This window comes from Patella vulgata, chromosome 4 (genome assembly GCF_932274485.2).
Source record: "Patella vulgata chromosome 4, xgPatVulg1.2, whole genome shotgun sequence".
Classification (NCBI taxonomy): domain Eukaryota; kingdom Metazoa; phylum Mollusca; class Gastropoda; family Patellidae; genus Patella; species Patella vulgata.
Window position 1 is genome coordinate 49,046,206 of NC_065882.2, and position 16,134 is coordinate 49,062,339.

A 16,134-nucleotide genomic window follows, 5' to 3' on the forward strand; every position below is an offset into this window, starting at 1 on the left:
ATAAATATTGCAAATACGACACCAAATCTTTTTTGTGGTAAATCCATGCCTTAAGCTCATTCGGCGGAAGACCCTTTTGGGGAAAGGATGTACTTTGAATTCTTGTAAACGATGCTGTTATTTTGACACAAATAATTATAGCAGTGTACGCATTACAATTAAAATCGAACTTTCTGATACCTTCATTTCAATACCTGTTACTAAATATAAGTAATTCGACACTGAGCAAACTCAATTATACAATTTACTACCGTACTGTGTGGCAATAACGAGTGTTTCCATTACATACAATTTTGTGTAGGACAAAACAAAGTGGTAATATTGACATTTGATATTTCATGCATCGTCTGCTTCAATATAAGTCTTTGGGGACTATCACTCATAGATATTTACAGTAATTGCAGTCCATCAATATCTGAATCCAAAGATATAGTTGTCAGGTGTGAAATGATTCTGTCAGATGGAATGAAAAAGATGTACAATTCACAGTCGTAGATATGGCAAAAACTGAAGCCAATGTCAGAAAGCACACCCAGCCACAATCCAGGCTATTCAACTTATCTGTTTTAGAAGGGAAAGAAGAATTTGATGAGGTGTATATTTGATTTGATAGAACAGTTTTATTTTTTGAAGAAAATAATGATTTTAAAAATAAGTTAATATAAAGATTAATGTGGATCTGATTGAGGGATTGTCAAGTTATGTCATCCATATTGTTATAATTATGTCAGGATTTTTAAGATATTCTCATTTAAGTCAACCCAATGAGGTCATGTCCTTTTAAAGGGACTGTCCCACATATTCTTGAAAAATATGACAAGGTTTGATGAATGTGTTGATTACCGGTATAACTAAATACTAAATCCTCACTTCAAATTTTATGACTGATTCAGTCCATAATTAGGAACTATTCTCCTTCCATCTATAAGCATCATCCTTATAAAATCTCTGTCCATCATTTGTATTTTCTGGACAATATTGAATTTTCCATGGCTTTATCAAAGCTAATATCTACTCAAATTGGTTAACATTGATTTAAGCTAAAAAAAAAAAACCTGATCAAAATGTCAACCTAAAAAATCTCCTAGCATAGATTCCGAAGCGGCCCACCAAGAGATTTTGCAAATATTATGAGTTACTAGTTTTGAACATATCCTGTATATTTCACCGGAAGAGGATGCTGCATGTTGACAATTCTCAATTCATCACTGAATGATTTTTTGACTTAATTAATTTATTTTTTGACTTAATTGATATTAATTTAACCCTTGTGGGGGTGCACATTGTGAGAATCAAATAGCCGGTATCAGGGTCCATATGGACCCCAGTTATACTTCAAACTTTTTATGAACAGATATATTTGAATTGGTTTTTATTTGCATTCATATTTGACATCTGAAAAACAACTAAATTGTTATACAAAGACATTTTAGTGACATATGGAAAAGATTTAATAATTCTCACATTGCTAATATGTGTAGTACTATTTGATAAAAAGGTTAAATGGCAATTCACGCTTGATACAAAATCCATTCAATATTTGGAATTTGTCATTTAATTTTTGGTATTTGTAACATGCAGTTGCTAAAAAAGAGAATACTCTGGCATACACAATATGTTAGCAGAAAGCAAACACATTAGCAAATTCCCTACTGTGACTGTGAGTTACCACTTACCAGTTAGACGTCTGATTGAACCCCATGTTCCTGTCAAGTGTTGGGTTTGATTTGCATGTAACATAACTCTGCATGTGGGAAGCAGATGAATACTGATCTCTTCGCTATGTCACATAGTAGTTGTAAAAAATGTATAGGAGACAGTCACTAAATGTCAGAAAGCAGTACCCAGTAGTTATTATAAAACATGTGCATCGGGTCAACGGAGACCCCACGTGCACCAACAAGGGTTAAGATATTCAACTTTCACAATCCCTCAAATCCCGTTCAGGGACTTGATAAGAAAATTTCTTTGCATTTTTAGAAGACAATAATTAATTTTTCCCAACACTCCTTCAACACAGTGATATTCCTGTCATGAACTTATCTGATGATGAGTCAAATAATTCTCTATTATTCTTCTTTTTTTTTTCTTTCTTTTCCTTTCATTGATAATTTAATTTTAAAGTGGTCACAATTTTCTATACCCGTAACTATTTTATTTACAGAAATTGGAAAAATGTTTCAAATGTGTTGTAAACTTGATAAATGGGTTATCTGATAGAGAAGCAAATGATGCTTTAAATGCTTATGTAAGTATATTTGTTTTATAAACAAATATTTTAAGACCCATAAAATAGACTAGCATTCTCAACTTGTTCAAAATGCTTTGCTTTAATTAAACCAGTGCTTGAAATTTTGATAATTGGGTGAGACTAGTGTTATGTTGGAAATAATATCTCAAAGAGAAAGATTGTTTGTTTGTACAGCTGGATTTATAAAATTGTAATTTTCCCCCGCCTTTCGAAGGAAGCAAGAAACTATTAAAATGGGTTCGTCTGTCTGTCACACTTTTTGGGACACAATATCTCTCCTAATTGCGCTAGAATGTTCAAACTTGGGGTGTAGGTGTTTATTAGGTCAATGCCTTGATGGATTTCGAAGATTCATGAGCATTTTCTGCTGAGGGTAAGCAGACTGCAGAGGTAAGCAATTTGATTGGTTGATGCTTGGAGACACGATAACTTTAGTTCTAATTAAATGAGGGTGATGAGCATTTTCTGCTTAGGGTGAGCAAAAGGTAATCAATTTGATAGGTTGATACTTTGGGACACGATAACTTTAGTTCTAATGAAGTGAGAGTGATGAAACTTGGTGTATAGTTTCATTACATGAATACATTGACCGAGTTCGATAATGATCATTTTCTGTTCACGTTAAGCAGAGCGATAAGCAATTTTATTGGCCGAGACTTTGAAACACAATAACTCTCCTGGTAATTGAGCTAGAATGTTCGAACTTGGTGTAGGTGTTCATTAGGTCAATGCCTTGATGGAGTTCAAAGATGACCATTTTCTGCTTAGGGTAAGCAGAGATAAGCAATTTGATTGGTTGATGCTTTGGGACACGATTAAATGAGGGTGATGAAATTTGGTGTATAGTTTTATAACATCAATATCTTGACTAAGTTCGAAAATGAGCATTTTCTGCTCTAGGTAAGCAGAGCGATAAGTAATTTGATTGGTTGAGACTTTGGAACACAATAACTCACATTCTAATTGAGCTAGAATGTTTACACTTGGCGTAGGTGTTTATTAGGTGAATGGCTTGATAGAGTTCGAAGATGAGAATTTTTTGCTTAGGATAAGCAGAGATAAGCAATTTGATAGGTTGATGCTTTGGGGAACGATAAGCAATTTGATTTGCCGAGACTTTGAAACACAATAATTCCCCTTCTAATTGAGGTAGAATGTTCAAACTTGGTGTAGGCGTTCATTAGGTGAATTCCTTGATGGAGTTCCATGATTAGCATTGTTTGCTTACATTAAGCAATATGATTGGTTGATGCATTGGGGCCCGATAATCTGATTGGTTGATGCTTTGTGGCCCGATAACTTTGGTTTTAATTAAGTGAAAGTGATGAAACTCAAGTACAGATTCATTATATAATTACCTTGACTAAATTCAATGAGAATTTTCTGATTAGGCTAAGAAGCAATAAGCAATTTGATTGGTCAAGATTTTGGAATGTAACATCTCTGCTTTTAATTGAGGTAAGAATGTTTAAATTTTATGTTGAAGTTCATTAGATGAATGTCTTGACTGAGTTCAGTGATTAACATTTCGAGCTAAAGCTAAGCAATTTCATTGGTCAATGCTTTGGGACAAGATAACTTTGATTCTATCTAATAGAGAGTGATGAAACTTAGTGTACAGTTGATAATCAGTTTAATTGCTTGATACCTGTGAAAAAAATAAATGTGCGATTAATTAATATGTGTCATCTATTTATTTTGGGATTTCGGCATGGGAGTTCAGCCTCACTGTTGGCTTGTTAATTTCATTGTAATTATTTTTTTTATACGCCCACATTTTCATGTAGATGTATATTGTCGTCGCCCCTGTTCCTCTGTCCGTCCCGTCCGATTTTGACGAAACTTGAAATAGTTTTATCTTCAAAAGATCTTGGTTTCTTTTGATATTGACATGTATTGAATTGAAACTTCTTGGATTATGGACCCTGATTGTACGAAAAATCACGTTTTAGCTTGTGGACACATCTGATTTTGATGGAACTTGACATGCATGTTTATAAACCAAAGGTCTTGGTTCCTTTCAATATTTGCGCATATCGGATCATAACTTCCTGAATCATATGGCCCCTGATTGTACAAAACTTCGCATTTTTAGCTTGTGGTCTCTCTAGTGTTCACAGTTGTTATACTATTTACAAAACGAATATATCTCCGTTACACCGTAATGACGGTTGAGTTCGAATTTCGTGAAAATTGGACCAAAACTCCCGGACAAATTGGCCGACCCTCGTATGCAAATAGTGTAAATACATGTATATGGTATATCAAAGCTGTAGACCCTCTAAAGGCCGCAATTTTGATGTAACTTTAAATTTACGTTTATATCACAAAGATCTTGGTTCCTTTCGATAATCGTGAAATATCTCAGTCAATTTAAAACCATTTTAAACCATAACTTCCTGGATTATGGCCCCTGATTGCACGAAAAATCGCTTTTCTTTTAGCTTGTTCTCTATCCATCTTTTGCAAAATGTGGGCTTATCTTGCCTGGCAGCCGCTGTTTTATAAGAAATTAAATCCTGCTGTTTACATGTATTTGGTGCAGTACTCATTAATGAAATTGACAGATGTTACAAAAATTGAGATAAACTCTACCGGTGTGATGCTGGGTAACCCAGCTAGCATTATGTAATGTTAAATGCCTCTTCACTCTTAAATTATATGACTGTGTTTACTGTTTTACATTCAAGATTTCTAAAGGAAATGCTCAACATGAGGAAGTACAACTGGGTTTGTTGTATTCCATATTGGTGGATGCTAAAAATGCCAGCAAGGTATAGTATATTCCTTATTTAATTGAATTAAATGCTTAAAGATACATTATGTAAGATTTAGATAAAGAGCTGACTATTCTTGCAATAATAACTCAAAAATAGATAATGTAAAATGAAAATATTGAAAATTTCATTCAAATTACTTCATTCTGAGCCAACTTATCACTCTTTGTAGTTTTGACAAGATGTGTGCATTGTGGTAACCAGGGCACTGGTATATTCGAGACTTAGCCTCGCTTTCCCATTTTTATACGCCCACATTTTCATGTGGACGTATATTGTCGTCGCCCCTGTCCGTCCGTCCACAATTGTTTGTGAACAGTCTACAGGTCACAATTTTTATCCAATTTCAATGAAACTTGAAATATAGGTTTATCACCCTAAGATCTTGGTTCCTTTCGATATTGGCATGTATCAGAGTGTAACTTCATGGATTATGGCCCCTGATTGTACGAAAAATCACGTTTTTAGTTTGTGAACAATGTAGAGGTCAAAATTTTTATCCAATTTGGTTTAAACTTGAAATGTATGCTTTTAACCCAAAGGTCTCGGTTCCTTTCGATATATATCGGACCGTAACTTCCTGAATTATGGCTCCTGATTGTACGAAAAATCACGTTTTTAGCTTGTGGACCCTATAAAGGTCACAATTTTTATCCGATTGAGTTGAAACTTGAAATGTATGTTTATAACCCAAAGTTCTCAGTTCCTTTTGATATTCGCGCATATCTGACCGTAACTTTCTGAATTATGGCCCCTGATTGTACGAAAAATCGCTTTTTTAGCTTGTGGACCCTATAGAGGTCATATTTTGTTATCTGATTTAAAAAAACATATTATTATATCACCGTTACACCCTAAGGACGATTGAGTTTGAATTTCGTGAAAATCGGCGCAAAACTGACAGACAAAATGGCTGCCCTTCGTTCTCAAATAGCGTAAAAATATGGTATATCAAGGCTGTGGACCCTATAGAGGTCACAATTTTAATCCTATTTTGATGAAACTTGAAATGTATGTTTATAACCCAAAGATCTCGGTTCCTTTCGATATTGGCACATATCGAATTGTAATTTCCTGAATTATGGCCCTTGATTGTAGGAAAAATCACTTTCTTTTTAGCTTGTTCTCTATCCATCTCTCGAAAATGTGAGCGTATCCTGCCTGGCAGCTACTGGTTAAATTAAATTTGTAAAAGGCGAACCTTTCTAATCTCGTTCAAATCTTGAATTTCTGATGCCATCGAGAGCTGATAATGGTCTTGTTTTGTTAATAAATATCTATTTAATAATTTATATAACATTTCAGGCCTAAAGAAAGACCTGCAATAGGCAGATTTAGCTCTTGCATAATGTATGTTTAAGATGGCCATATCCTTTAATTTGGTCAATAACTGATAAAATACCCACAAGCTGTTTTGTCAGTTTGATTTAGACTATCTAAACATTTTAAATGATCCCCTTGTTACTATTGTCTTTCAGAGTTACAGAGACATGAATCTTGTGAGTAGAGATGGGTTGAATACTGTTTTATTAAAGACAAACCAAATTATATTTGAAAAATGGTTGAAATTGTATGATACTGTTAGGGCACAGGTAAGAGAATTATAATCATCCATTTCTATTTTTATTAAGAAATGATAATATATATGAACTTTTAACATACAAATTGAAGGTGCAATAAAAAAGAAACAGTGTAGAGAATGTCCACAAGAAAAATACCACACACACACAATAAATACATGATTTTTGTTGTTTTTTTTTAAAATTTAATTTGCATGAATTATGCATCTGTACGTTCTTTTGTTTTCAGCCCATCTAGGTACGACAAGACATTTTTTCTGCCTTTCATTAGTCTTTTTTTTGTTTTCTTCAGATTTTATGGTTATGTAGGGAGTTAATCAAAAATAATGTACAAGGTGCAGATAGCGTTTGTTTTGTTGTATTAAGACAAATATCAGGTTAATATGTCATTTATCTTTCTGTGTATTTAGTAAGGCAACACAAAATAAATATTCTAAGATGAAGGTTTTTATATTACTTTTGTAATTTTGTCCAATGATCACTGGGCTATATTAATGACTTCTCACAAACATCACATTTAAACAACTTTAGAAAATTATGTTGACTTAGTGTTTCCATTTGCATTTTTATTAAGTCTGCCATTTTGAGCAGCATCTTTTGATTTAGGGAATATGTCGCAGAAGAAAATAATATCTTTAATATTTTTCACATATATTTATAAGATTATTGAAATATTAGTTTATATGCCATGCTCTGGAAATTCTGAACTCAATTTGTTTTTAGGCGGAGATATATCTTCAAAGAATGTATACCTGTGTGAAAGTGTGGTTGATATGTTTTATGAACACAGGTAGGTAAATCCAAATATATCCAGGCCTTTATATTTGTGTTATGTATAGACTCTTGCCATAAAATCTAGTGAGGATAGCAATGATTGAAGAGGAAACACTACAGCAGGGCTTCCACTTCAAAATTTTCACTGCCGGTCATTTTTGATAACGCACGAAAACTTTTCAAAGTAAATTTATATTTCATGTTTTTTATTCATGGTAGGGTATTGTGAATTCACGTGTCTATACTACTTTGTCACCATGGGGTGCACAAAAAAAATATATTTGACTTAAAAATGAAATATTATTAAGGCTTATGATAATTATTTAATAATTAAATATTCCGTTTTGGCTACTTAAATAACGAAATAGTTGAATTGGCCGGAGAAAAAACATTTCAGTAGCTCACACGTAATTAACATGTGCTCTATAGAAAACACACTGACCTGGATAATTTTGAGTTGTAATACAATAACTTTGAAATGAAGATAAATATATAATTATCCATGGCATATATCTCACATTTTTTGGGTTTTAGACCATCTCTTACGGAATTACGGGCCGCAGAATTGTGACGTAAATCCTAATAATGTATAACTAAATGACTAACGGATAACTAACTTCACGGCGAGCGACACTAGCGCCCCCTAGAATATGGTCGTGTATAAGAGTAACCGTATATACACATTTCTTCTACACGTGGAATTATCAATATTGCTGCACAATAGAACTGGAATACATATTTTTCTTAATTGTTCGGTAAGCAAGTTAACTAATCTCTAGATTTTATTTCAACAATTTCCACAAGGCCGTAATACCGCTATAAACATTTTATTTTTAAATGCATTTGAAAATTCTTATGACACGTGGACAATACGTGAATGATTAACAATGGGCCGCTTCACGCCGTTGATTAGATTCCCACTTATCAATTAACATTTATTGCTCTACTACCAGACACTCATCATTAATTATCAACACAACACTCAGTACAACTCTATAACACCAATCATGAGATTGGCTTCTAGACGACGTGCATTCTTGTATAGTTACACAGTGAAGGTCGATCGTAGTCATGTTTGAAATTTTTTTTTTTTTTTAAAAAGACCCTCTTTCCGGCGTGCAAAATGACCGTTAGGTCAGATCTAGGAACGGTCATATATGGCCGACGTGGAACCCATGCACTACAGTACAATATCAGATCAGCTTAATTCAAGGAAGCCTAGTTACTTTAGTAACAAATTCTTAGAGAGCTGGTGCTCTCCTCCGTTACTGACAGATCTTATACACAAGTAATATGAAAATAAGGCTTTTCCCCCATCTCGGTTCTAAGGCTATTTTGGAATCCTTACCGTCTATTTTTCACCGTGATTCTTCTTTGTTCGCCAAAAGGAAATCATTTCTTGCCACATCTGACACAAATTTATAATAATCCAACACTATTTTCATGTAGAATTTAGCGATCCAAAAACACAATCAAAATTCATTTGAAATGATCCGCCATTGTGAAAGTCAAGTCTGCGCGCAGCCAATATTCCGAATTTAGGAATGGAATATTACCGTGAACGAAAATATGTGTCGGATGTGGCAAGAAATGATTCATTTTGGCGAAAAAAGAAGAATCACGGTGAAAAATAGATGGTAAGGATTCCAAAATAGCCTTAGAACCGAGATGGGGGAAAGGTCTTATTTTCATATTACTTGTGTATAGAATCCGTCAATAACGAAGGAGAGCACCAGCTCTCTAAGAGTAATTTGTTATTAAAGTAACTAAAGGAAGCCCATAATGTTATCCCCCCGCCTTGGCTTGTTTTGAAGTACAGTTTTCAAATTTTATTGTTATATTGAAGCCATGTGACCGATCCTGAAGACTATTTAATGTATTTTTCAGGAGTTGGTTAGAGAAACAGCCAGGTTTAATACCGTCCGTGATATATACATTTTTACGTGTTATGTTAGATCATTGTTTACCTGGTCTAGCTGCTGTTAGACAGAAGGAGACAGATCTTTGTATATTATTATTACGGGAAAAGGTAGAGTAATACTAATTGGATTTCATTCATTATAGATTTACATGTATGCATTATACAATGGACAACTGTACAATGATGTTATAGTTAGATATATTTAGATCATTATAGTAATTTGAAAGTTTACATTAAATTTTTATATATATATCTAAAAAAACATATAGAATATCTGATAGATTATTAAAATATATATTCAAAGTAGTTTGGTTCCTTATGCTTTGACCTTTTTTTCTTTCTTTTTTTTAGTTTGTTGAATGTATGGTGATAGGTAGAGACTTGGTTCGTTTATTACAAAATGTTGCCAGAATACCAGAGTTCGAAAAATTCTGGTATGATATGATGAAAAACCCCTCATCAATCAGTCCACAATTTACAGGTTTGTTAATTTCATTATTTTGTACTGAAACCAGGAACCTCATTTGACCCCCAAAAAATCAGATACTCTGAGGCGTGTTACAACTGTCCGAGAGCAGTGGTGGCCAGTTAATTTTGACTGCCGACCCAAAATTTGTCGATTGGAAATAGCCAAGAGAATAATTATTCAGACTATATCCTCAGTAAATTTGCTGTGTAGAAAGTAATTCCATTGAGAGGGAAAACAAATCTTTTAAAATTGTTTCGTATGTGATCACAGTAAATAGAATCAGTTGGATAAAATGATCTACTAATTTGATGGCAACAAAACCATGGCAACCAATTTGATTGTTAAATGCTACAGATATTTATAAAACAATTCAGGTTATAACATCATTTATTTAACTATTATTATTTGTATTATTTTATAGGTTTAGTACAGTTGTTTCAGATCCGAACATCTAGAAAATATTTAGTTAGTCGTCTTACACCGGATATGGAAAATAAGCTAGTCTTCCTTATTACAAAGGTAAAGTAGTTTTCTATAAACTAATAGCTGTCTTAACCAGTGATGGGATTTTGCCCGTATATTCCGAAAATGTCCAACACTATTTTCCAAACGCCCTAAATTGTCAAACCAGGAATATGCCCAATCGGACATCAGCCAGGGTATGGTTAGTAATGTTCAAAATTCCAAAATTAATATAGTGTACTGAGTGTAATCTATCACTCAACCCAATTATCGTTGATAATAGGATGGATTGATAGGTAATTAAGTGATCAACATACTTATCGTGTTATACTGCCTATACACCTACCTTGATTAACTAGTTAATCTGCCTTGATTGTCTGACTTAATCCTTTATCGCACAATCCAATCCCAAACAGAAGTCTTTGCTTCTCCTTTGTCGGACTATGTATCAATCCAATAAGTGATTATAAACTAAATCTACGTGATTGACCTGGGATTTCTCCATTGTTGGACGTTTTAATCTCCTTGATGTCGGCCGACAGCACGTAGAAATTAGTCATATATGTCACATATCCTAATGGTATATAACATCCCAAATCAATATACATTGTATCCGATAATTTGTTTGCGATATCACTTCAGTGGAAGCGAGCGTTAAATAAAGCTATTTCACACATACACACATAGTGTAAAAGTATGTAATACCAAGGTTGTGTACCCTCTGGAGGTCACAATTTTTATCCGATTTTGATGAAACTTAAAATATATGTTCATGTCCCAAAGATCTTGGTTCCTTTCACTATTTGCGCATGTCAGACTGTAACTTCCTGTATTACGGCCCCTGATCGCAGTTTTAGCTGGTGGACCCTCTAGAGGTCACAATTTTTATTCAATTTTGATGAAACTTGGATCCTTTTGGTATTGACGCATGCCAGACCTTAACTTCCTGTATTATTGCCACTAACTGTACGGAAATTGCTCCTTTAGCGTGTTCTCTGTCCATCTCTTGCGCATCTTGCCTGGCAACGGCTTATTAACTTGTTTTGATTTACCTTTATTTACAGGTTAAGTTTGGTCAACATAAAAGATATCAAGACTGGTTTCAGAGACAGGTAAGATAGTCTTATTGTATAATATTACTTTATTGTATATTTGTAAAAATATTTTGTATAAGTTACACTGTACATGTTGACTAGAAAACTCAAAATCAAAGCCAAGCAGTTGCAGAATGGTTTATATTAGCTAGTATTAAATAGATTCCATCCGAAATGCAACTAATTTTTCCTTCAATTAAGATAATTAGGATAACTGTCATTTGCTATGTATATACAAAGTTATGTGTTTGTGACATAATAGTTAATCTGGGTATGCTGTAAATGCGATATAGCTTTCAGGGCTGCTGACAACGAGTATCGCAGCAATTTGTGATACATATTTTGTCCGTTGCTAATCATTAATATGCCTGTCATTTTGGATATTGACGCAAAGATTTATCATACTATATAATACAGGGACATAACTCTATGAATTGGTACTATTAAACCGGAAATAGGGAATCAAGTAGTACCACTAATGTTGCGAGACATGTCAATTTCGAGTGATTATATCAATATTAAATTCAGTGCAACCCCACGTATTGTAAATAAAATACAAAAAATAAATACGTGTAAACGTATTGTAAAATGAGAAATCAATGTAAGAATTCCCGTAAAATATTATTTATATCACGTGCGTCTAGTTAATCAAGATTATTTGTGAAATATTGTGTGCGTCCGATTGAACAAAAATAGTAACACACGATTAAAAGTAGATGCACGAAGAAATAAGAATTAAAATGAATGGGGCTTTGGAACCCACTGACAAGAATTGGCTTCAGATATAAGACCTAACCAAAAGTCTACTGCACTTCTTTTTTCCGCACTTGTTATATCATGTCTCGTCCTTTTATCTATTGTTTGTACATATATATCTAAAAAAAAAAAACCTAATTATCCGTTTTAATCTATTAATCACATTGTAAATATTATCACTATGTATATATAACATGTAATTGTCTGCGATATCACTTCGGTGGAAGCGGACGTTAAATAAAGCTATTTCACACACAGTGAATTTAGGCACCCTTGTCAGCGATATCGCTTCGGTGGAAGCAGACGTTAAATAAAGCTTTTTTACACATTTAGGCACCTTGTCTGCAATATCACCTTGTGGAAGCGGACGTAAAATACAACTAACTCGCACACACACACTACATCACATTCAGAAATGGTCACAGCTAGGCATACCTGTAGCAGTGCTAAAAAAAATCTTAAGAATAACATCTACTCATTTGTTAGGAATTAAAATTAAAGTAATATCTTGTTATTAAGGTGTTTTATGTTGAAACTGAAAAACTGCTAATCAATTTTTAAATTTACTAATCAAATTTGGCAAAATTTAACTAGCACTGCCTTTTTAGTTTACAGTGAGTGAAGATGACATCCACCCTGATAACATCAAAAATGGCATGTTGATTGGTTAATTAAAAACAATCTTATTTGTAATCTGGGTTGAACATGTTCAAACTAATTCAAGATTAGAAAATCAATAAAATATGTAGAATTTGGACCTGACCTTTAGTTATAATAATTTCTTAAAAGTATTACCATTATATAGTGTGGTTACACTTTGTATATTACAGTATTTGTCAACACCAGAAAGCCAAACATTACGCTGTGATTTAATTCGTTATATTTGTGCAGTCTTTCATCCCTCCAATGAACTTCTTTGTTCCGATATCATTCCACGTTGGGCTGTGATTGGTTGGCTTCTCACAACGTGTACTGTAAGTATTTTCTCTCTTTAAAATAAATTATTGAAAACAACCTGGGTACACTACTTAAATAATTATGTTGCTGAGAACAAAAAGCTTCGTCATTATATCATGGAATCTTCAAAGATAAGTATAACTATTTATAAACAGAAAGACCCAATTTATTTGGCTGCAGTATCGTAAAGACATGACATAACTGACATAAAGGTAAATTTAGACTTTCAGACCACAGACAATAGCCATATTTAAAACATTACTTCAAAAAGTATTCAAATTAATCCTACCAGACGTTTTGGCAATCTAAATGTCCCATTAATTGCTGTTGAGTTCATGTTGAGGATATTTGTTTTGTACATTTTATGTTTTATTCATTTAGATTACTATCTAATAAACATTTTAAGCCTTTTCTTGTCAAATAAGGAGAATGATTATTGATTATCTGGTGCATTGAGACCTTTTAATGCAACATCTACTCTAAAGGACAAACTGTGCAAATCTGAATGATTTATAACAACTTGATTGCGGTGTCGCTAAAAGTAATACCAGTAATTTGAACTACATTAATAAAGTATCTACCGATTATTATAATTTTTCTCTCTATTTTTAGTCAAATGTGGCAGCTTCCATAGCCAAGTTATCTCTCTTTTATGATTGGTTCTTTTTTGATCCTGAAAAAGATAGTATAATGAATATTGGTGAGTCTTGTTATTTTTTTACAGAATAAGAAGACATTGTCTTTTCTATTTCTATTTTCTAGTTTTAATGCTTAAATGTTAAATTCAGATTAATGTTTATTATGAAGAAATTATCTTTTTTTGAGAGTTTAATGTATGGTTGTGTGTTGTTTTTTTCTCCAGAACCTGCCATATTAGTAATGTATCATTCAATGAGACCACATCCAGCTATTACTGCTACATTACTTGATTTTCTAGCAAGGGTAAGTTAGAAAGGCAAAGAGAAGTCTTAATTATATCTTCATTTATACCGTGGCCACAAAGATAACAACAGAGCACAAGTTCCAAATGTATAATTCTCAATACTTAAAATTATTACAGATTCGTTGGTTGGTGAGAAACGTGACAATATATGGAATTTTCATATACCATAGCTTGGTCTAGAATTTCTTCAAGATTTTCAGTTATCATAAATTGCGTTATTTCAAGAGAGCATGAGTACCAGAGCTGTTGCCAGAAGCTTTGGATGCTATTACTTTGATCGGTCAATTCCTAGATGGCAATGAGTGACAAAAGACACGTCTATGACTTGAGATTTTGACTTCTTTGTGCCAACATTTCACTAAAGTTTTTATGGCCTCTGTGGATTGTTGTTGATTTTTTTTTTATCGGTAATATTTAGTCTACATTCATACCAGAAATATCATTTCTGCTGCAATATGTCCAGCAAGCATTTCCAGTTAAATCATTTGTGCCTTTTTTTTTTCTTTTTTTTTTTTATTGAGTCTCAGTATATTATGAATTGCCATTATATTCTTTGGGTATTTGAACATAATTTACAGTGCTCTGAAATGTTTTGTTATTTCAGTCTTTTGTTAATTTTTGTCCAATGTTAGCTACACAAGTTAAACAAGGAGTACATCTTTCTCTACAGACTATTGTAAATAAAAGAGTTTTGCCGTAAGTAATAGCTAGATATTGGTCACTTGGTGTACAATTTTATATGTAATAACACTTATAATTCCTTTTCAATTCCATATTTATTTCTTGTATGTTTATTGAACAATATTTATTGATATTTTTTAGTCATCTGTCTATATGAATTGTAATGGTCTTTTCTGTCTGTCCGAAACACTTTTTTGAGGACAATAACTGTGCTTCTAATTGAGGTAGAAAGTTCAAACTTGGTCTAGAGATTTATTAGGTGAATGGTGATAGAATGATAGTTTTATTGCATCATTACTTTGACAAAGTTTGATAATGAGCATTTTCTGCTAAGGTTAAAGATACATTATGGGTGTAGTTCTCACTACAATAGTTAAAAAATAGATAATGTAAAGGGAATTTGCTGAAAATTTCAGTCAAATTGATCCACTCTGAACCGAGAATTTAGCGATTGAATTTTCGACCTAGCCTCGATCATCATTACTAAAGTCGGTATGATAAAAAAACATAGTCTTGGTTATCCATTTCATGATTAAATCATGAATGAAAGTTGAGTAGCAAATCAGATCCTAATCCAGTAAATATCGCAGGCTAGCGATCTCATCGAGAGTTGATTATGGTCGGGATAAGTTAATTAATGTCTAATTAATAATTAAGATAACATTTCAGGCCTAAAGAAAGACCTGAAATAGGCAGATTTAGCTCTTGCATAATGTATGTTTAAGCAGGGTGATAAGTAATTTGATTGTTCAATGCTTTATTAAAAGATAAAGTGCAAGTGATTGATTTATTTTCAGATTAAACATACATTATGCAAGAGCTAAATCTGCCTATTGCAGGTCTTTCTTTAGGTCTGAAATGTTATCTAAATTATTAATTAGACATTGATTAACTTATCCAGACAATAATCAACTCTTGATGCCATCGCTAGCCTGCGATTTTTAGAGGATTGAAATACATTTTTTGAAAAATAATTAAATGTAAAAATGGATAATCAAGTCTTTGTTTTTTTTATCATACCGACTTTAGTAATGATGATCAAGGCTAGTCTAAAATTCAAAAGCTAATATCTTGGTTCAGAGTGGAGCAATTTGACTGAAAGTTTCAGCATATTCTAATTACGTTATCTATTTTTTAACTATTATAGTGAGAACTGTCCGCTTTTTATCTAATCTCCCATAATAAGGTGTTCTATTGGGTTTTGTGTATAATTGATTATTTTGATTTTACAGGTCATTATCACCGTTATTTGATAATAGTAAACTAGATAAAGAATTACGTCTATTGATCAGAGATACCTTTCCTGAATTCTGTTCACAGGAAAGTAAGTAAATGGATTTAAATACACAATAGAACATAATTATTCAATAAAATATGGAACATATTGTTCAGTGATACAGCATAGGTAGTCCATAGTAACATAATTGTTAAAAGTATATTGAGCCCAATCACCTTGAAAACTTAGAAGT

At 32.9% G+C, this 16,134-nt stretch overlaps 1 protein-coding gene across 1 annotated transcript in view; it reads left to right on the top strand.

The window, feature by feature from the left end:
- Positions 1-69: 69 nt before the first annotated feature.
- The window catches only part of LOC126817787 (integrator complex subunit 3), a 31,187-nt gene continuing 15,122 nt past the window's right edge, over positions 70-16,134 (top strand). Inside the window, exons 1-15 of the mRNA XM_050544932.1 lie at positions 70-593; positions 2,165-2,248; positions 4,942-5,025; positions 6,507-6,620; positions 6,901-6,985; positions 7,332-7,398; positions 9,270-9,411; positions 9,655-9,784; positions 10,194-10,291; positions 11,299-11,346; positions 12,915-13,058; positions 13,654-13,741; positions 13,904-13,983; positions 14,589-14,680; positions 15,898-15,989. Of these exons, the coding sequence (XP_050400889.1) occupies positions 498-593; positions 2,165-2,248; positions 4,942-5,025; positions 6,507-6,620; positions 6,901-6,985; positions 7,332-7,398; positions 9,270-9,411; positions 9,655-9,784; positions 10,194-10,291; positions 11,299-11,346; positions 12,915-13,058; positions 13,654-13,741; positions 13,904-13,983; positions 14,589-14,680; positions 15,898-15,989 (1,444 nt within the window). The 5' untranslated portion in view covers positions 70-497. The remainder of the gene's footprint in view (positions 594-2,164; positions 2,249-4,941; positions 5,026-6,506; positions 6,621-6,900; positions 6,986-7,331; positions 7,399-9,269; positions 9,412-9,654; positions 9,785-10,193; positions 10,292-11,298; positions 11,347-12,914; positions 13,059-13,653; positions 13,742-13,903; positions 13,984-14,588; positions 14,681-15,897; positions 15,990-16,134) is intronic.